This window comes from Pseudorca crassidens, chromosome 3 (assembly GCF_039906515.1).
Source record: "Pseudorca crassidens isolate mPseCra1 chromosome 3, mPseCra1.hap1, whole genome shotgun sequence".
Classification (NCBI taxonomy): Eukaryota; Metazoa; Chordata; class Mammalia; order Artiodactyla; family Delphinidae; genus Pseudorca; species Pseudorca crassidens.
The window spans coordinates 149,304,598-149,327,731 of NC_090298.1; the positions used below are offsets into that span (position 1 = coordinate 149,304,598).

The 23,134-nt window shown below is 43.1% G+C and overlaps 1 protein-coding gene across 9 annotated transcripts in view; it reads right to left on the minus strand.

Moving 5' to 3' along the window:
* Positions 1 to 23,134, minus strand: part of TENM2 (teneurin transmembrane protein 2) — a 714,433-nt gene that overhangs the window by 394,501 nt on the left and 296,798 nt on the right. For 8 of the 9 annotated variants that reach the window (XM_067732909.1, XM_067732908.1, XM_067732910.1 and 5 more), the window contains exon 2: positions 18,481 to 18,690. The exons of the other annotated variant lie outside the window; for it this stretch is intronic. In XM_067732909.1, coding sequence (XP_067589010.1) covers positions 18,481 to 18,690 — 210 coding nt within the window. The remainder of the gene's footprint in view (positions 1 to 18,480; positions 18,691 to 23,134) is intronic. 9 annotated transcript variants of the gene reach the window in all.

Here is a 23,134-nt window from a genome sequence, read left to right on the forward strand (position 1 = left end):
TCTAGGAAATGTTTTTTCCACATTTAATATTCCTGAAATTAGGACTTTATGATTAACATGCAACTTTGAAAGTAGCATTTCTTATTTCTGCTCCAAAATGCTGTAATTAAGTCCATAGTGTGCCCACTATCAATGTCATCTCACAATCTAGAATAGAGTCTACCTATTTCTACCAGAGGCCCCTTTCACAAAGGACTTAAGGCATTTTACAAGATGATACAATGAAACAGAATTTCCTCAGCATAGGAAGCTTCCTCTTTGTAAAGGTTGATTCTTTTCCAAAACAGGTGAGAGTAAAATCAAAGCCTAGAAGCCTCTGGGTTATTTTGAAAAAGGGATCTGATCTTGTGCTGCTATGAGGACATGGGCAAGTTAGGGCCAGCAGAGTCTCAGAGCTGCGGAACTCATCAGTATCAGACAGAATGCCAGAAGGGGGACAGGGGACCTGGCTCTGGTGTGATGATGGCTCTTCAAATGCAGGTAATGCCCAGCCCCTGTGACACGATGGATGTTCTGTGGGTATTGAATTAAAATGTGCTGACACTCTGTGGCTGCCAATACTAACTTTGGAACTAGAGGTGAGGCAATCTTCCACACTGTATACTCCCATATCAGAAAGAACAACCGCAACAAAACACTTGAGTTTGAAGTCTTCTCCATCTGGCTGCCTTGGCAGTGACCTTAGCAGATCAGCATAAAACTCAGCTATGTTATAAAGATATTTGGTCCAGGGTCCCTAGAACTCACCTAACCTTTTCATGACCCATGTAAGCTCTCCTTCCTCTTAACTGTATATACTTGTTGATAAGTCCACCTAGAAATCCAGAGTAACTGTGCAAGGGAACCAAAGAATTTTACCGTTAGCCGTTATAATCTTACTTGGTAAATAAATTAAACTCATCGCTGAGAGTACAGGAAGACAGTAGCTGAAATGTAGTTGACAAAGTTGCTGGTAGCTTAGGGGAAGTTAAGAGAAATCAGTCATGAAGGTAAAAGCCTACTTTGGGGGTGTTCTGAGCCCAAGATGTAAGAATTTTATTAGTTCAGTGTGTTAAAACAAACCAATAGTCTGAAACACATATATATGTATTTTCATGTAACAAAAAAAAAAAAGAGAAACAAACTATGACTTAATACATGTGAATAGGTAGACAAAGTCTTACAAAACAGACTTTGGTAGTGGAAAGTCTGGGGCCATTAGAGACTGATTACTATCCATTGATAAGTAACTTCAGTTTTATGACCCTCAAATGTCTTATCTGTTAAGTGGGGAAAATGAAACCCTTTATGTCCTCCTCACTGTCTGGTAGCAATGGGGTTTTAAATAGATACTACAGGGCTTCCCTGGTGGCGCAGTGGTTGAGAGTCCGCCTGCCAATGCAGGGGACACGGGTTTGTGCCCCGGTCCGGGAAGATCCCACATGCCGCGGAGCGGCTGGGCCCGTGAGCCATGGCCGCTGAGCCTGCACGTCCGGAGCCTGTGCTCCGCAACGGGAGAGGCCACAACAGTGAGAGGCCCGCGTACCGCCAAACAAAGAAACAAACATAAATAGGTACTACATATGATAGTGTTTTCTAAAGGCAAAAACGGTATACCAACAGGGATATTATTATCAATGACAGTAGTGGTGCTACCATCCCCATCATCATCATCATCACCACCATCACCCATAAGCTAGACAACTGGGATCACAGTTCAAATGTCTACAGAGGCCAAGCCAACCACATAGAGAAGTTAAGTGGGAAACGCCTACCCCGTCTAAAAGGCGCAGCCTCTACCTGACTGCAGATATTGGTGGCCGTGATGTAGTACAGGCAGGTAACGCTAGATTTGTTGTTATTTCAAGAAAGACAGGATTATGAATGTTTATATAAAATATCTGTTTTTTCAATGTTGTCACCGAAATAAAAACATTTAAAAAATACCAGCAAGGACAAATCTCATAGGTTTGCAGGCTCACGTGTCCAAGGGCCAAATATTTGCAACCTCTGAGATAATGTACATGAACTTGTTCTTTGAAATAGACAATATCAAAGATATGTTATGCTATATAAGGATAAGTGATGATTATTATTTAATATTATCATCATCACCATCACTGTCACCGTCATCACCATTCATCTAGAAAGAGACAACGGTTTTAGTTTAACAGACTTGGCAACTCAAGACATCCTTAGAAGTGGACTGTGTTGTGTCTAGTTCTTATTCTTTTCCTAGAATTGTGACATTTGAAAGTTGGAAGAGACCTTTCAAAACATCTGGCCCCAATTTCCCCAACACTGTAGAATCAAAAACAGAGGGTCCAAGAGGAGAAGTGACCACCCAGATGACACAGTGAGTTCTTGTAGAATTAGGACACAGATTGATTCACTGGTCCCCCACTGCCTCAGGGCTCTTTTCTTCTTTGCCATGATTTTCTTTCTTTGTCTCACAGATTCTTTTTATCTTCTGAACCCCTTCAGCAATTTGAGATCAAAAAAGAGAGGCAGAAAATGCCAAGCCTGCCCAGTGTAATAAGACTTTTTTCCCTCCCTGTGAATTATTTTCACAACCCATTTTCAGTCTCTTATATGCTAACCAGTTTTCAGTCTTCAAGAGGAGGTGCACAGGTTAGCAAAAGAAACAGAAATCCCAGCATCCTCTTATTTAAATAGGTGGTGTCCCATCCTATCTCTTGCCACTTTTTCAAGCAAATTGCTCTACCGGAGAGAGAACCCACCTAGAAATAGGGGCGGGGTCACAGGCTGATAAAGATCACTGCTCCAGTAAAATCGCTAATAGAAATGTATCACAGACAACAGTCAACTGCTGCAAGAGTAACACATAAAGCAATATCTTAAGCAGGCAGAGTGAAAGTGGGGTGGGTAATGGCCAGGCGCCCCAGGGAGATGGAAAAGGTCATTGAGATGAAAATAACCTTGGGAACTTGGAAAGAGTGCTCCATTACCACAGACGGGGAAGAAAACCCAGTATCCAATCAGATGGAACAGATTGAAATGCGATTCCAGTCAAGTGTGAATGCCACCAAATGCACGGTGGAACTACTTGGGGGGCTGGCATGAGGGAATATGAGCCCTGCCCCCCCACCCCCACCCCCACCCAGTCCACGGTTGGACATCAACACAACTGAAAAGCAGGGATTTGTAAGGTCCTAATTTGCACAGGTGCATCTTCGTAGATCCTGAGTGAGGGTGAGGGGTGGGAAAATGTGATAAAGATAAATTAGGGGTCTTTCTGAGAAGGGGACACGACTGTTCTGCTGAGGTGTTAAAAAAGATGCTACACCGTCAGCTTGTTTTTTTTTTTTTTTTAAGTGAAGGGATGCAACGTCTGCCTTTGGAGTGGGAGAGGGAAGGAAAAAGGACGATTGATCATTGCCTTTATTGTTAGCTTCCCATGGTTGACTGTTCACTGATAGAATTGGTTCAACTCCAAGATGTTGTCTTTGAAACAATTATTGTTTTCCACTAAAATACAGCTCTAGCAGAAAACATTAATTGAAGTGATAACTGCCTAAATGCTTCAGTATCAAAAACGCATGTGCCTTCACATTCTTGTATTTTACAAGCACCAGAAAGGAATAGGATAATAAGCCACAGAAATCGTAAAACACAAGATGTGATAGAAAATGACAAAAGAGAGGGCTGGGGGCCTCGGAGGAATCAGGGGGAAAGCTGGTCCTGGAACTTTAAAGCACCACACAAAATAGTTTTTCTATACTTTACTGGTTTATTCAGATTCTAGAGTTGAAATATTAACTATACCGGTTTTCTTTGCTTGCTTCTGGCTTTCTTTGCCATGCACACTGCATATTCCATCAACCAGAAATGCCTTCTTAATTCTTCACCTCTTCTAGGATGAGGAAAACAGCCTGTGAGCCAGGGTCTGCCCCCACTACTTTCTTGGACCATTCTTCGGAAATTGAAAATAGCCTCTGCACACCTTTCCTCCATTCTCTGACTTTGTTCCTATTTATTTGTTCATTCACCTAATATTTATTGAGCACCTGCTCTGTGCCAGGCACTGTGCTAGCTAAATGCATGAAGTAAAATGGGACACAAGGCAGATATGGTTCTTGTCTTCAACGAGCTTAAATCCAGTGTTGAGTTCAGTCAGATGGTGAGTTCAATAACAGCATGGGGAACCATGGAAGGGTGACTAACCCAGATCAGGTAGACCAGAAGCCTTCCCGGAGGAAAGACCACCACATGCAAAGACTCTACAGCACGAGTGTGCCACATGCAGGAACGATGTACGGAGTGGGGTGAACAGTGAGAGGTGGGGATAGGGACGTGAATAGGAGCCTTCTGTGATATGCTGAAATGTATAGGCTATATCCAGGGAACAAGGGGTCCCCCCAAAGAGTCTGAAGGAGCAGAGAGATGTGTTGAGATACGCGTTTTACGGAAACTCTGCTAACTGAAATGTGAGAAAGAATTAGATGACAGAGACAAAAAGAAAGAATAACCAGTTAGAATCAATTATGTCTCCAGGCCAAAGATAATAGAAATTGGAGCTAGGGTAGTGGTAGCAGGGATACGAAAATATTTAAGAGTCAAATTTGATAGTGTTTGGCAATTTATTCTCCATAGAGCTGAGGAACAGAAAGCCTGGTTTCTAGGTTTCTGGCTTGAGCGACTGATTGGATGATAGTGCATGCACTGAGACAAGGAATACCAGAAACGAATCAGATGGAAAGAATATGTTTGGGATTAAATGTGCTGAGATTTTTGAGTTTCATTTCAGAGCTGTTGTATTTGAATTGCCTGCTGGACATCCTAGCAGAAATATACGGGGGACATTTAGATATATTGGGTAAAAGATTTGACCTGGAGAAATGGATTATCAGGGTGATAAACTCATAGATAGTTAATTTTAGTTATGAGTGTAGATGATCACCCATGGGAGAGTGCATAAAAAGGAAAGGAAAGGGGGCCTGGGTTTGTAGATACCCTGACATTTAAGGGAGCAACAGAGAAGGGGGCATCTATGGGAAGACAGAAGTGGCCAGAAACATAGCAATAAGAATGAAGAGAATGTGGAACAGTAGATGCCAAAGGAAATGGCATTTCAAAGTGGGAGGAGCAGTGAAGAAGGGAAATGTAAGATATGATGAGACATTTATTAAATTTAGCAAATGGGGGCTATTTGTGAATGTCGTAAAAGCAGTTATTAAGTAAGTAAAAATAAGGGGTTGCAGAGTACAAGGAAAGTGAGAAAGTAGAGAGAGGCTAGACAACATTTTCAAGAAACTTTTTAAGGAGACGAGTAATTCTCCACTTATTTAAATCCTGTTGGCAAAGATCCTCCAGAGGGGATCCTTAACACAGGGTGAAGGTGGGACCAGATGGGATCTAGAACACAAGTGGGAGGAAGGCAAGAGGGATGATGCTTCTTCCAGCGTCACAGAAATAAGACAGGAGGCTTTGAGCTCTACTCTGACGCCCAACGTCTAGTAGCTCTGTCTTGCTTTGTATTCAGTTGGATTCTGCTGTGGGTGGATTGTGTTCCTCCAAAAGATATGTTGAAGTCTTAACCCCTGGTCCCTGTGAAAATGACCTTATCTGGAAATAGGGTCTTTGCAGATGGAATTAAAATGAGGTTTTACTGGATTAGGGTGAGCTCTAAATCCAATCACTGGTCTCCTTATAAAGAGAGATTTGGGGACCCAGAGACACATACAGGGAGAAGAGAGCCACGTGAAGATGGAGGCAGGGATTGAGCTATGCTACTACAAACGAGGAAAGCCAAGGATTTCCAGCAACCACTAGAAGTGAGGAGACACAAGGAAAGATTGTTCCCTAGAACCTTTGCAGGAAGCACGGACCAGCCAGCACCTTGATTTTAGACTTCTAGCCTCTAGAACTGTAAGGGAATACATTTCTGTGGTTTTAAACTACCCAATGTGTGGTGCCTTATAACAGTGGCCCTGGGAAACTGGTATAGATGCTAAGGCTATGCATCTACCAGGCTAGTTTCCCAGATTATGACTGTTCCACCAAAAAGTGATCAATAGAAACAACTATGGTGCTCAAAAGCACCATCAACTCAGGAGAGCAGCTGCTAAAAAGAATGAAGAGAGAGAGATTCCTTAGATCCAAGGAAGACAATAGATTGGACAAACATGCATCTTTTCTCATCATGCCCTAGGGTACCTTTTCTGTTCTTTCTAACAGTGATCAAGCTCACACCCACAATCATAGATGATCTCAGATGTAAAAACAGTCAACTGGCCCAAGTTGGAAGACTTTAACTGGGGATGCATCCACTTTTTGCTGCCCCAGTCTACCACTGTCCTTTGAAAGCTAGATCGATAAGTCTGCCTTAGCTCATCTCAACATGTACCAATGGCTAAATGATACAAAAAAGACCAAAGAAATGACCCTTGTCTTGAAGTGGTGACAACTTAATGTTGACACAAGTGACTTCTATGCATGAAATACCAAGAGAATATTACAATTCAGAATGTAATGAGGTGCTGAATTGAATAAGGCAGACTAAAATACTTGTGCAATTCTGACTCTGGCTGGAGTTCGGCTGAGCTGGTTGGGAAAGTTTTGGGGAAAAGATGGGACCTGTACTTAGACGGCTACTGGGTTAGTGCTGAGGAGGAACAGTCATTAGGATAATCTTCTCTGTCTCATGCCATCCTAAGCCTGGGATTTTTCAGCAGGGCTCGGGTCTGGGCTGGGATAAAGCTCTAAAACCCTAACAGCTCCACAGGGCTCCCTAATAAACAGATACAAGACAAATCTACAGATTTGATGAAAATGCTCCAGTGCCCAACCTTCCAAGTTCACATCGCCTGGTATCACCTCAGAGACATAGCCTCTGATCAACATACGTTTGTTGAGTGAAAATACGTCTGATGATATTAAACAGCTACCATTTGGGGTTCTAACACTGTATTAAGTGTTTTGCGTGACCAATCTCTTGTACTTTCTTTTAAAATTCTTTTCTTTTTGTCAAAAGAAAAAAAATGCACATAGTTTAAAGAATCGAATAGTTCTACAGCGTTTGCTTCAAAAATAGCAATCCTCTTGCATCATCACCAGTTTCTTCTTTCCCAGAGGCAACAACATTTACCTTTATTTTAGCTGACTATTTTGGTATTTATCTCCAAGTCTATAAATAACAGGCTTTGCTGCTATTTCTTGCATTTTCAATTTTAGGCATTACCTAGTAACTTCTCACTAGAAAAAGGCAGATCTAGGCTTCTTCTTCTACCTGCCCCATCCACATATGTACTTTTCCATCGCCCCATCCTTCAGATATAATGCTTAGATCATTATTCAGTGTTTAAGACCTGAGCCATGTAGGAAATGATAACTATTTTTTATTTCTTGAACCAATTTTTTGGGAGCTATCTTCTAAAAATTTACTTAAATTTCTATATACTTATCATGCTAGAGACTGATTTCTTTGTTCGTGTTGTACTGCTGATTCACTGTGTATCCTTGGGCAAGTTACTTAACCTCTCTGTTCCACAGTTTTCCCATCTGTTGAACAGGAGATCATACCAACCCACAGCATAACGGTGTCAATGTCCTCCAGCCAAAACACCACTAGGAACATACTGTGGTCAAACCAAACAAGGATGGGTTTATTAACTCATTGCAAGGAGGGAGAAGATACACAGCGGGGCACCATGGGGTGCTTCAGTAGAGGGTATTAGAGAGGGCCGTGGTCAGTGATTTTAGGGAGGGGCCAAAGAAACCGGTTCACTCTCCGTTTGGTGCTGTCAGTCAGTGGGAATCACCCTGATTGGATCGCAATATATTTCATCTATAGGAAGACTGACTAGAAGAGGCTAACACTGCCATTGGTAAAGAAAGTACAGTCACTCATTTCAGCCTGGAGAGGGGGGTGTTTTGCACTTTTCTGTTTGGGATAGTGACTTGCTTTCTGTCTGTGTTCAGGCAAGATTATGACGTGGTCTTGCTTTCACTTTATCTCACTTTACCCCAACCACAGAGAGGTCTTGATGAATGCTGGTATTCGGTAAGCTTGCTTAGGTTCAAGGGGAGAACACCATGACCTAGCTGGGAATGCCAGGCCAGCTCCTAACAGCTAGTGTCAGGCCAATTCCCAGCGTCAAGGGCTGATTTTCCTGTTCTCATTGGTAAGAAGGATTAAATGAGCTGCCCTATGTAAAAATCATTAAAACAATGGCTGCTATAAAATAAGCCCTTACAGGGCTTCCCTGGTGGCGCAGTGGTTGACAGTCCGCCTGCTGATGCAGGGGACGCGGCTTCGTGCCCCGGTCTGGGAGGATCCCACGTGCCGCGGAGCAGCTGGGCCCGTGAGCCATGGCCGCTGAGCCTGCGCGTCCGGAGCCTGTGCTCCGCAGGGGGAGAGGCTGCAACAGTGAGAGGCCCGCGTACCGCAAAAAAAAAAAAAAAAAAAAAAGCCCTTACAAGTGTTTGTTATATGACACTAAATGCACAGGGTACGGAAGAGAATAGGTAAGTGGGACAACATCAAAATTAAAAACTGGTGCACATCAAAGGACACTCGACAGAGTGAAAAGGCAACCTCCAGAATTCAAGAAAATATTTCCAAATCATATTTCTAATAAGTGACTGATATCCAGAGTACAGGCAGACCTCAAAGATATTGTGGGTTTGGTTTCAGACCACCACAATAAAGCTAATATTGCAATAAAGCAAGTTACATGAATTTTTTTTTCTACCAGTGCATTTAAAGTTATCTTTATGCTATACTGTAGTCTATTAAATGTACAATAGCATTATGTCTAAAAAAACAATGCACATACCTTAATTAAAAATACTTTACTGCTAAGGGGCTTCCCTGGTGGCGCAGTGGTTGAGAGTCCACCTGCCGATGCAGGGGACGTGGGTTTGTGCCCCAGTCTGGGAAGATCCCACATGCCACAGAGCGGCTGGGCCCGTGAGCCATGGCCGCTGAGTCTGCGTGTCCGGAGCCTGTGCTCCGCAACGGGAGAGGCCACAACAGTGAGAGGCCCACATACCACAAAACAAACAAACAAAAACCAAATTTTATTGCTAAAAAATGCTAACTATCATCTGAGCTTTCAGTGAGTCAGAGTAATAACAGCAAAGATCACTGATCAGGGATCACCATATCAAATATAATAAGAATGAAACACTGAAATTTTGCAAGAATTACAAAATGTGACACAGAGACACGAAGTGAGGAAACGCTGTTGGAAAAATGACACCAATAGACTTGCTTGATTCAGGGTTGCCACAAAACTTCAATTTGTAAAAAACATAATATCTGTGAAACGCAATAAAGCAAAGCACAATAAAACGGGATATGCGTGTATGTAAAGAACTCCTACAACTCAACAACGACAACAAAACAAACAACCTGATTACAAAGTGGGCAAAGAACCTGAATAAACATTTTTCCAAAGAAGATATACAAATGGCCAATAAGTACATGAAAAGGTGCTGAACATCACTAATTATTAGGTAAATGCAAATCAAAACCACTTCATATGCATTATGACGGCAATGATTTTTAAAAAAACACACAGAAAATAACAAGTGTTAGAAGGATGTAGAGAAATTGTAACTCTTGTGCATTGCTGGTGGGGTAATAAAATGGTATAGCCACTATGGAAAATGGTATGGCAAGTCCTCAAAAAATTAAACATAGAATTACTATACGATTCAGGGATTCCACTTCTGGGTATATACCCAGAAGAAGTCAGAGCTGGTCCTCGAACAGATATCTGTACACCAGTGCTCATAGCAGTATGAATCACGATAGCCAAAAGGTGGAAATGACCCAAGCGTCTAGTGACTGATAAATGAATAATTGAAATGTATTTGAATGTAACTGAAATGTATACAGATACAAAAGAACAGTATTCAGCCTTATAAAGGGAGGAAATTCTGACACCTGACACAACATGGATGAATCTTGAAGTCATTATACTAAGTGACATAAGCTGGTCACAAAAAGACACACATTGTGTGATTCCACTTATCTGAGGTACCTAGAGTAGCCAAATTCATAGAGACAGAAAGTAAAACGGTGGTTGCAAGGGGCTGGGGTGAGTAGGGAGTTAGTGTTCAATGGGTAGAGAGTTTCTGTTGGGAAGATGAAAAAGTTCTGGAGATGGACGGTGGTGACAGGTGCACCACAATGTGAATGTACTTCGTGCCGCAGAATGGTACACTTAAACATGATATTTAAAAAAAGGTAAATTTCATGTTATGTATATTTTATCACAATGTATTTATTTGCTAAAGTAAAAAATAAATAACATCAAACCTGATCTCTCTTCCATCTAAATCTCCTTTCAAGATATTCAGATGCATCAGAATGTCCTTTAATATTCATGACAACTTTAGGAGTTGTAGACTTTTATTACTATTTTACTGATTAAAAAAAACGAGGCATAGATGAAGTCAGTCATTCACGATCACAGTGTTAGAAAGTGGCTGAGCTATGATTTGAATCAAACTAGTATAGACTACAGTTATTCTTCTTTTTGTGTGTGTGTGTGTGGTACGTAGGCCTCTCACTGTTGTGATCTCTCCGGTTGTGGAGCACAGGCTCCAGACGCACAGGCCCAGCGGCCATGGCTCACCGGCCCAGCTGCTCTGCGGCATGTGGGATCTTCCCAGACCGGGGCACGAACCCGTGTCCCCTGCATCAGCAGGCGGACTCTCAACCACTGCGCCACCAGGGAAGCCCTACAGTTATTCTTAATTATTATTTTTGGGAGGGGTTTAAGAGATTTACCAGGGACTGGGGTTATAACTTCTGTTGAAACTGCCCACTGGTAAAAGAAATCTATCTTTCCATTTAATAGAGCACTGAGACATTTCTAGCAGGGACTGGGACCACATTTTTTTTGTTTTTTTGCGGTACGCGGGCCTCTCACTGCTGTGGCCTCTCCCGTTGTGGAGCACAGGCTCCGGACACACAGGCTCAGAGGCCACGGCTCACGGGCCCAGCTGCTCCGCGGCATGTGGGATATTCCCAGACTGGGGCAGGAACCCACGTCCCCTGCGTTGGCCGGCGGACTCTCAACAACTGCGCCACCAGGGAAGCCCTGGGACCACATTTTTAAATGGCTATTTAATATTATGGGAGAAGCTAGTTAGAATTAAATGTAGTCTTGAAGAAAAATTGGGAGAAGCTGAAGTTCTGGGTAAAAATTGTTAGGGGCAGGAAACTGTTAAGACGTCACATATAGGACATCTTGTATGTACCATGAAGCCAGGGAGAGAGATGGAGAGGTAGAAGGTACACAGTGCTTATCGACCTCGGGAACTTTGTCAATAGCAAGATTATTTGCTGAGAAGAAACATCTCACTGCTGTATGTCACTTCTGTGCTACGCATCTCCAAAGGAATTCTCTGTCCATCTTGCCCGTGTGCTCATTTGCGCCGTGGTGCAGAACAGCAGTCCCAGGCCTAGCTGGGCTGGAAACTGGTGAACCTACAAACTACGTGTTTGTGTGTGTGTACACATGCACACGCAAGTGCATTACAAGAAGGCACAAATAAAAACAAGAAAAGGTCCAACCTCTGTTTAGCAATGTCAAGAGACTCCCTGAGAACTATCAATTCCCAATCTCAGAGTGGAAGACCTTGTTTCAGAGGCTGGGGTGAGGCTCTCTGGGAGCCCAGGTCAGTGGTACAGGTGCTTGCTTTTTCTGCCTGCTGGGACGGATATTGACATTTTCAACCAAGTGTCATCAGACCCCCAAACCACGCTTCTCAGCTTCTGCAGGGAAACTGCAAGCAGCTGCTTTGCATGACTGTGTAGGTCTCAATTTCGACAAAGCCCTAGAGGATGGGGTGAAATCCACGCTATGCAGTAAGGGGGGTTTGGGGGGGCCTATAAACGTGGGGACAGTCTGGTCCAGCTGGATGCAAGGAACTCACACACACAAAGAATGTTATAGCAAGAAGGGAAGCTCAGAGACCTTTCGGGGCAATGCTCAACCTTGACAGGTAGGGAAACTGAGGCACGGGATTATTAAAGATCGTGCTGTGAACTGAATCAGGGACAGAGTATAGAAAAACTAAGTTCTTCAGCTTCTGCTTTAGAGCCTTCCCATTACACTCATGCTTCCCAAACTTGCCAGACCCTAAGAATCATCCGAAGAGAGGAGTGAAATCACAGTTCCTGGGTTCCTCCTGAACTTATTCAACCAGAATCTTCTGGAAAGAGTCAGGGGATATGTGTGTTTGCCAAGCAGTGGAGGTGAGGAGTATTTTGTGATGCTGTGTCAGTTTTTTCCCGACCTTCTGAACACTGTAACTCATGCCCCTTAATGCAATGCATTCATTGTCTTCTGTTTCAATAAGCCACACAAATATTTTAGAGGTGAACATTTAACAGAGGGGTGGGGAGAAAAGTCTCTGGAATTAGGAAGGTTGGGTTTGAAACCCAGGCCCTTCATTTCCCAGTTTTGTGACTTTGGTCACTTAACTTCTTTGTGCCACAGTTTTCTCATCAATAGAATGGGTATGATGGCGATTCTTGCTGCACTGGGATGTGGTGGCGGTTAAATGAAAGTAAATGAAGTAAGGTATATAAAATGCTCAGCATAATAGCTAGCATGGAGGGAGAAGATGGCCTCGGGCTGAGAGCCAATCCCATGGGCTTTGCATTTAGGGCAAGAGTAGGGGGTGAGTGTGCCCTCCTCAGCCTTGAGATGGCATCCAGGACTCACTCCATGCTGCTGGTATGCTGGGAACCCCTCTGGAGGAGAGGTGGCCAAACCAATGCCTGGAACCAGAAGGAGATTACAGGCAGCTCTGAACATCTGACCCCGACATCCAAGTTGATGGAGGAGAAATGGGAACCAAGGGACGCATGCATAAAACAAATCCAATCTGGGAGAGGAAATGACGTGTGGACTCGATTTCCTGACGCCCAAATCAAGAGTGAAGAATGAAATCTCTCCCAGACAGGCGAGGACTCCTTTGACTGAGGCTCCCACCTGGGGCCCCCTCTGCGGCCCTTACGTTGGCTCTGCCACTACTTGTCATGATATGTACAAAAAGTATTTTTCAAAACCTTCTCATTTAAAGACGATCTACAAAGTTCTAGAGCATAGAAAAACAGACAAAACAAAACAAAAAATAAGTATATTGAGTATGTTTTGTAAAATAAGTATATTTCCCTGAGCTGGGATAGTCTAACCTGCCTTCCTTCCCCATTAGGATCCATTTTCTTCATTCATACATGATGAAAAACATTACATTTAGCAGTTACTGAAGACACTAATTAATTCATTTATTTAATAAATACTTATTGAGCATCTATTGTGGACTGACACCAGGAATCCTCCAGCGGAGGTTTCTGCGTAATGAAGTGAAGCTGAGAGAAGAAACAACAGCCTAGAAAGAACAGACTAAAGTTAAAATGCGGGACCTTAAAAGAGGTCGGATAAACAGCTTCACGGTGTAGAACGACTTCTAAAAGAAAATGACTTCGTATTATCAGCACAGTCCAATCACCCATACGCATAAGAATTGCTGTGAGCTATTCAGGAAATCCTAAACTAAATTAAATGATAGTGGGCATAATCTGTTTAAGGAGGCAAGAAAATTTGTAACATATGAAAGGAAAAATTCTTCCCCAAACCTAAAATATATAAGGGGAAGACCTTTCATTAACTTAAAAAATTTCTGTGCACCCCCCCCCCCCTTCTTCCTCATCCCACATCCAGCCCCGTGGATGGTGGGAGAAGCCAGATGAGTAAGGCTGTCTAGGGCAGTGCTTTAGTGTTCAGGAGAGGATATCATTTCTCACTTCTCCGTGGCTGTCAAGACAAATCTGTAACATAGAACATCTGGTTTTCAGGTTCTGGGGGGCGACTATCACCCCAAAGTTGGCTAATTCCTGTAAATATTTAGCTATGAGCAATGATATTTAAGGTCTATTGTCTATGGGCCATACGGTTTACACGCTCCTTTATAGAACTAAGGTCTATGGATGGACCAAGTCAAGTTTTGCCCTTGGGCTGTGCAATTCTGGTGCATTAGTAGAATGGTTTTTTTTTTTTTTTTTTTTTTTTTTTTTAGTAGAATGGTTTTTTAAGTGAAAATATTCTCTATGGCTTATGTGGAGGGAGGTTATAAGACATTTTGACAGGATATTCTTTAGCGTATGAATTATGGCATGTTCCTGAGAATCGTTCATCTGGAATGCACACATCATCTCCTGGAAGAGAGATTTCTTGCTGGCCTCACTATAAGCATTCACAGAATTTCCCCGATGCTGTCAGTTGATTTGCTTTTATCTCACAGATGTTGTGCAGCTTTGCTCTTTCTCTTTTTGCTCTGGTTTCTAGGAAGCTTAGAATCAAGTTTTCTATCTTAAATAACGGAACAGGACTTTATGTATAGTATATAAGCCTACGTGTACGTTCTTCCCCCTAGATTTTTCCCTTTATCCTTACTGTATCATTTTATAGCTCTCCAGTTTAAAAAAAAAATTGTTATAAGCTGTCACAAATTATAGGGAAGATGTAAGAAAAGGAATGAATGAATGAACGGATGGCTGAATTATTGAATGAGTAAAGGTCTTTTGCTTTATGATGCCAGATAAACAAGAGAATCATTAAATTAGCTAGGCAACTGAATTCCTGGACCACTCTAGGGAACCAGGAGCTTGCTGTTTTGAAGTATTACGTTCTTTAGAATTAACCAAGGCGTTGCTTTTTGAAAAAGAGCTGGTTGGTGCTTTTTGACCACCTAGGGGTGGGATAGGGAGGGTGGGAGGGAGACGCAAGAGGGAGGGGATATGGGGATAGATGCATACGTATAGCTGATTCACCTTGTTATACAGCAGAAACTGACACGACATTGTAAAGCAATTATACTCCAATAAAGATGTTATAAAAAAAAAAAAAAGCTGGGCACTTTCAATGCACTTTAACAAACTGACACTCTCCAGCAGGGACAGCTCCTTTGCCACACAGAACCTATGGAAAGGGTCCTGGCAGAGGCATACTGGTTACATTTCTTCTGTATCATTTGATGTTACTAATGAGTATTCCAAACTCCTTCTATTTAGACTTTCAAGAAAACGAAAACTCAACCTCTTAGAGTGGAGGAGGTAAGCCAATGCTTTTAGACCATAATGTGGCTGGCCGGGTATTTTCTGCCCATATTCTGAGAGCAAAGTGCAAACCCCATTCTGATTTGGAAGGTAGTCTTATTTGTCCATCGGCAGGAGCCTCCATTATGCTGCCACTGAGATCCAGATTTTTTCTTCCAGGTGAGTTATTTCATAGATTTGAAAGTATGCTGCTATAGACAAGAATCATCTCTGAAGCTGACCTGTCCTGGCAGAAGGTCAGAACACGGGATAAGCCACTTGCTGGAGTTCAGCCATCTGGAAGAAAATGCTTGAGGTGATGGGAAACGCTCCTCTTCTAAGCATCTCACTAGCTGTACCTGGGTATCTGCACGATTGGCATAGATTGAAGGTGAGAGCAATTTGGCCGCAAAGGTGCCAAGGTTTTAGTACCGTTCACTAAAGAATGCACTACAGTCATAGAAAATAATGACGGTGGAACCATAAAGGTGAAATTTTTTTGTTGCTTTGAGGAGGTGTTCATGTCAAAAACGTTTTAGTCGTACAGTTTATGTCCAGTTTGTCTCTTTAGAACAGAGACTCTTTGGGCAGGAAATGAGTGCAGTCACTCTCCTAATGATGGGCTTCACTAACGTCAAGTCATAACAGCAACAATAAGAGGACAGCAGGAAATAATTCTTTTACTGTCATATATGGACTGAAGAAAGTGTTGGAAGGGGTTTTATTTCACCTAAGAAAGAGGCGAAGACCAAACTGGACCAGATCTTCAAAGCACAAGGTCATTGCCAAGAGACCAAATTCAAAAGTTCTGTGTTATTAACCAGCTAAACATAACATAATCAATCACATGGTCGCTTGCTTTGTGCCTCCGCACCAACCGAAAAATCCAGCCCCTTTTCATCAAACTCAATTCAGAACACCCAGGCGCGGCTCTGTACTTTGCACCTTCTGTGTCAAATTCTATTTTCAATCCTGTATGTCAAATTTAAATTCATGGCAACTGCATTCAGATCTTGATAGAATCCCCAATTTGTCCTGGACCCCAAATCCATTCTGCAACGCACACACACACACACGTGAACACACACACACACACGTGACCACACACATTTGAACTTGATTTGCACTCACTTCAGCGCTAGGCCAGAGTCAAGAATTTTGAATGGCTGCGTGTTGGCCGGAGCTTTAACCAGTTCTCAGGTAAGTATCCCCCTGAAAACAAGGATGTTGCACATTGGTGTCTTCACCCCTAAGGGTGAAGAAATCGTATCACGGTACTTCTTGTGTGGGATGAAAATAGACCCTCAAATTGTCTGTGGTATTTTGCCGTTACTGAAGCTTAAATTGCTATCAATCTTAAGTGAGCCGAACAAATTGGTGTGAGTGATGAAAAAATGGATAAGTTTGACTCTGAACACACACATCTGTTGTGTCCACCAAAATGAGGTCTTGATTAGGCAGAAAATCAACAAAAACTCCCTATCAACCACTCACAATCTGATACAACGTCCAAAAGAAAAGAAATCACTCACAGCGTTATTACTAAGCAAACATTCTAGATAGCCCTGAGATTAAGAACTGACCCCTCTTATGGAAATCAACTTGGCTTGGGTATACATATATGCATAAAAGGATATAGTTTTTAAAAGCTCATTTTCTTGCTAATAATCATCTTTTTTAAAAAGCTATCAGCAGGTGTGCCTCATTTCAAAAGCGTCTTGTACTTTATAATACAATATTCATCACAATTACATAGTATGAAATAAAAGGCAGCAAAACATAAGCGAGGATAGTTCAATTAAATGCAACATAATCTCTGCAGCAAAAAAAAAAAAAAAAGATCCTGTAGCTAAAATCAGGTTCTGATGAAAGAAAAAAAGGGAATATATTTCCACATATTTTTAATTATATAGTATTTCCTCAAACATGATTTTTCATAATATATTCCATTAAGTTAACATCATATTTGAAGAAAGAGCATTTTCCGATTTCATTCTAAGCCTGATTTTGAGCAATTACAGTGTCATTGTTCCGCGGTAGAAAGGTTGAATTCATTTACTGTGTGGTTACGCTAGTCATGATTGATGTCTCTTCTCCAAATGATAAACCAATCACCCCAATGATGTAATGTCATTTTAAGAGTGCCATAATCACATTTCTCTCAAACTAGAAGTTCTGATGAGTTCTAATAAAGATTTATGGTAGATTAAAGGCCTTTATAATATCAACAATGGATTGCTCATTTGATGAGAGATTTGATTAGGTAATTTTTTTTGAAAAAGAATATGAGTTTACTAAATATATCAGGCCTGGCTTTGAAGAAGGGCATAGGCCATCATAAGTAGCAGTACATCATTCCATCTCCTGAATGAATCATCTTAAATGTATTTACGAGGTCCTCTGTAACTGTAGAGGTTGAGGCCACTGGTGGCATATACTCATGGGTGGAGCTAAAACACAATCCCATCAAGAAACACTCTTGGCATGGAAAGCTCTGGATTGCTTTTGATGGGACATGCTAAGGAACACCACGAGTGGCCAACTCAAAAGATAACTCCAAAGCCTTGGGGTCGGAAGCAGTTAATTTTTGCAAATGTCTCTCCTTGGGCCCATGGGTGCTTAACCCTAGATATTGCTCAATCCGACACTCACATGTTTTGTGAACATACCACCAACAGCAGAGATTGAAATAAGGCAGGGCTAGTGTGGGACCTGGGACAATTCCATCTAAGATTTAGAGATCTGGAACTGAGGCGGGTACCACAAAATCCTCAAAAGGGGAATGGAACGCTGTGAGCAGTCCCTTTGCTCTGTGAATGTGAAAATCACCATGAGAACCAGGGATTCAGAGGCAGTATATATCATGGTACCACGCGATCAGCTTGTTAATTTCAAGTGAAGTGGGACAAATAGAGGGTTAGAGGAGAGGTCACCCCCCAAACACTTCAGACTTGGCCAGACATTCAGCATTCATGTCAAGGGAACACATTTTAATCGCAAAATCATCTAAACAAGCAAGCAAGAGTCAGAAGCCAACCATCAAAAAAACAAGAGATCTGAGATGCACACACACTGGGCACATGAGGGTGTCCGGGGTCACTTGGCTATGACCAGAATTGTAGTAATACAGCATTCAATATTCCATCGTCTCTCTGCACTTCCCCCTTGAGACCTGCATGCTCTCACATGCAGCGGTGGGCAAATTCCTCCCACTCTGTTCAGCTAAGCAATGCCTCTTCAGTAACTGCAGCCTTTAAACAAACATACTCTGGAACTGCAATGCCACCAAACGACAAGCGCGCTTCACCTCCCCGCTCCCCACACCACCTTCTCCCCAGCCCTTGTTTCAGAGTTGTCATTTTGCAGGACACTCGAGACTGTCACACACACAACATGTTCAGACACCACAGTTTCCTTACCACCGCTGGAGGCTTGCTGGGGCCCTGAGCATGCTCTGAGCAGGTATGAATTGGGGGAGAACTCCTCATCGGGGTTGGTGTCCATGATTTGATGGGAGGTGTTGCTGTCTAGCAATGGCATCTGGCAGCTAACTGGTGGAGGATTATGGGAGCTAGGCAGCTGAGCAGATGGGAGGAGGCTAGACGAGGATGTAGGTGGAATGGGACGACCTGGGAAAGAGGACAGAGGGGTCAAAGGTCAGCAATGAATGTCATGAGAGCAACCAGAGAAAGTTACATTGCAACCACCTCACAATACAAATAGCCAAAAAAGAAAAGAAAAAAAATGCTCCAGGTGTATTTTTTCAAGTGGTTTGAGGTTTCTCCAAATGTCCAAATTCATACAACCATAGCTGCATATTTCAGAAAACGGGCATGAGCGGAAGTATCCATCTACACAGCTGAAATGGACTCAGTCAAGAAAACATCCACTTCCTTCTCTCTCTCCTGCTGTGGTTCTAACTGAAGTCTCCATCATCTCTCAATGGACTAGCTCCCTGAGGTTCTCCCTGCTTCCGCTCTTGCCATATGCCATCTATATCTCCCTTTGTCTCTCTCCCTTCTCTACAGCGGCCAGAATGCTATTTTTTTTTTTTTGCGGTACGCGGGCATCTATATCTCCCTTTGTCTCTCTCCCTTCTCTACAGCGGCCAGAATGCTTTTTTTTTTTTTTTTTTTTTTTTTTTGCGGTACGCGGGCCTCTCACTGCTGTGGCCTCTCCTGTTGCGGAGCACAGGCTCCGGACGCGCAGGCTCAGCGGCCATGGCTCATGGGCCCAGCCGCTCCGTGGCATGTGGGATCCTCCCGGACCGGGGCACGAACCCGCGCCCGCTGCATCAGCAGGCAGACTCTCAACCACTGCGCCACCAGGGAAGCCCCAGAATGCTATTTTAATGATAGAAGTTGGGTCATGTCACTCTCCTGCTTGGCACTCTCCAATGGCTTCCCATTGCCTGTAGAAAGAGACCCAAACTCCTTATGATGCCCTGCATGTCTCTCCTACTCTGGCACTAACTGCTTCTCTCACTCACCTCTGGAAGTGGTCCTTATCCACACTCCACTTGGCCCCTTAACCTCCAGCCAATGTGCCATCTTTATTTCTGTTGCTTGAACGCGCCACACCATTCTATCTTCAGAGTCTTCACACTTCCTGTCCCCTCTCTGTGGAACATTCTCCCCTACTCGCCACATCACTGATACTCACGGACCTGCTTCTTCTCTTCATTCAAGCCTTCCCTGTTTGCCTTCTTGAAAACTGCCCACTTACCTGCTCTATCCTACTAGCCTGTTTACATTTCTTTAAAGCCCTTATTACTATCTGAAGGTGGATATGTCCATTTATTTTATTCACCCCTATATCCTCAGTATCTTCCTCACAAATAGCACCTGTTGAATGAATGAACAGATAAATAAGGTAGACTAAAACCAAGTTAATTAGTTTGGGGAAGAAGCGGAGGAGAAGCAGAGAGGGTGACGTATTTGCATCTCGAAGGACTGGCCAGTGCCACCACCCTCTCCACCATGCGGTTCTCCTGGATATCACGGGGGGATCCCTACAAAGAAAAGCCACATCAGGCCACGCGGAGGAGCAGCCGTCCTGGCAGGAGGTACGGGCAGTGCCTCGGAGCTGGCCTTGGGTCCAGAAGTTCTCCTGCCGCACAGAAGGCTGCTGCAACCTCTATTTTCCCATGGCAGGGAGCTCCTGGCAGCCAAATTGCTGAGTGAAGATAATTGCCGTGTGGACTTTCCCCTGATTCACGCTTACGTCTTGGGGTCCTCGTGACTGCTTGTCTGCTGGTTTGTTCATCTGGGAAGCTCAGAAAAATGAGCCAAGAGCTGCAGCCCAGGGGATGTGCCCTGAATTGGGCGTTGTGGAGGAAAGGGTAAGGTATGAAGAAAGCAAACTTAAGAACCAGGCTAGAGTTTCCACTCAGGTAGAAGAAATCTGTTTTCCTCCTTTGAGATGCACTATGTGTGTGGAGGCATTTGCAGGCACCTCAGATGCATGTTAATTTTCGTCATCGCTTTTGAAATCGTATTTCCTGATCCACTGCTCGGTGCATTAAATGCTACTTACTGATAGATCATTGTGAATGAATAAAATGTAGGAGGGCCTCCAAAGGGCACTCTGCTGGATGCTGAGGATACAGAAATCAATAAGACATCAGCCCTGCCCTCGGAGAGCTCACAGTCTAGTGGGAGAGGTGGAGAGTAAAACACATCATTTCAATACCACCTGATAAGGGGCAGGATGGTCTCATGTAAGAACATGGTTCTGTGGGGACCCAGAAAAGGGACACTTGGTTCGGCCTGGCCAGGTGGAGGTAGTGGTGGAGAGCCAAACAAGGATTCCTGGCAAAGGTGGTGTCTGGGCAATCTTCACAAGAAAAGGAAAGGGACTCCTGGCGAGAGGAAACACAACTAACAATAGCACAGAGGCATCAAAACCACTAGCCTATTACCCTTTTTGAGGGTGGGAGTGGCAGAAAGAGATAGGAAATAAGGTACCCTTAAAGCTTAAATGTTAGGGGCTCAGGAACACAGCTGAAGAAGAATCATCCCTGAAACAGATCAATGGATGAATGAAGTTTGAGTTAAAATATTTAGTTCATTCATAACTGTTTGGGAGCCATATAAGAGGCATGATATTCTTGTGAGATGATCTGGCAAAGGTAGACTGAATACATCAGTGTCATCAGAACCAGTACTCACATTTAATCAATGTGACTTTCCCCCAAAGTCTTCTTCTAATAACAATACGACCATCATTACTATTTTAACTGCTAATGTTTTTGCACAATGACTATCTGCCACTCACAGCGTCAGTCACTGTACATAGATTATCTCATTTAATTCTGAAAACAATTCTATGAGGTTAGAACGATTATAATCCCCATTTTGTAGATGAGGAAACTGAGGCACAGCGAAGTGCGATTGCATGGCTAGCAAGTGACAGGGGCCAGGTTTGTCTATTCCCAAATCTACCCTCTCACCCCGTCTGCATGGTGTTTGCCCAAACAGCATGGTGACAAAAAAGGAAGATGGTGACATACAAGGAGGGGAGGTGATGGACAGGAAATCGTATTTCCAGTTCCCCATCTCCCCATCCCAAGGCACTCTCGAGATTTCAAGTAAGAAACATTTCTTTGAATAACCACTGATAGCAGCTATCAGCCAGTAGAGTTCAAAGCTTTTCTCGTAATTTTGTTATGAAGTTCAAAGTGGCTCTTTCGCAGCCGTGTTACCCTCCATCTTCTTCAAGGCTCCTGGTTGCAGAAGCGTCCTGACCAGGGCACTGCGAAGTTGGCATTGACATCCACTTAGCAGCGGGGCCCTGGCAGGAACAGATTTTAACTCACAATCAATAGGCTTTAAAGTTTGTATTATTGAGGCATATCTGAAACTGCATGTTGAAGGATGGCTGGGAGCCAATTTTTAAATTCCTTTGAGTGACTGAGGTGGAACTGAAGTTCAGGGGCAATTTTCCAGGGGCCTGATATGATAGTTGCTGTGAAATCATTCTTTACATGAACCTGTTGAAATTGTGTTCAGCATGAATTCATTTCTTATAGTACAGACAGAACTGCCTTTTAATTTATACAAATACAGACAATGCAAGAGCACTCCTAACACAGTGAAAGCACTAGAGCTATTCCAGTGTATTGGAATACACATCACAGAATTGTCTGATTCCTGTAAAATCCATGCCTCCTTAAAATCTATGCCTTGGTAGCACCTTAAATGCTCTACCTGGTATCTACCACTACTTGGGAAATTTCTCAGTCCCTAGATCTGCCCCCAGTCAAATTGTACGCGGTTCTCTATTTGCTATGTCATTTGCTAATTTTGTTCACTTATGCTACATTTTTCCCCATGACTGTTACAACTGACAGAGACCATCTGTACCGACACACACAGGTTCCAAAGTACAGGGGAGAAAGCTGGAACTTATATAGGCTCACTTTACAGACCAGGATTTCTTACTAAAATACTTAGCGTGGGATGGGCATGTAACCAGGGGCTATGTCCTTACCCAGTTCCTATTCTATGCACTACGGGGGCTCCCTGACCCCCAAACTATTTTCAAAGTATCATTCTGAATGGGTATAGAGTCCACAGCAAACGTACAGAAAACTGGGTTTAATCAATCCGTTAAAAAGCAAGAGGAAACAGGCAAAGACAGCAATATGTCATTCATTAAACTCATATGGTCTTGTATATGTGTGGGTGTGTATGTGTGTTTTCCAAGATCCCCATGTAAATCGAAGTCTAACTATCTGTGTGATTGGATTCCCCATGACCTTAGAAATGGGGACCAATTCAAATTGTGCTGATTTATCTGTTTCCAAATGAATAAGATTTTGTGATGGTTTCAACTCCTAAAATTTTTCTGATTGAAAGAAAGACCTACAGCCAGAGAGAACAGTTCCATGTGAACTCTGATAGATTGGGAGCGGCTGTTTGGAAGGCTGTGTTGAGAATGATTCTGAGGATGCCCGGGTTTCGGTGGTATCACCACTTAAAAAAATCATGGACAACGAGCGGGGGAAAGGCAGTAGATGCACAGAGCATATTTGCCATCTATGCTCCAGGACTTTACCCACCATCTGCTTCA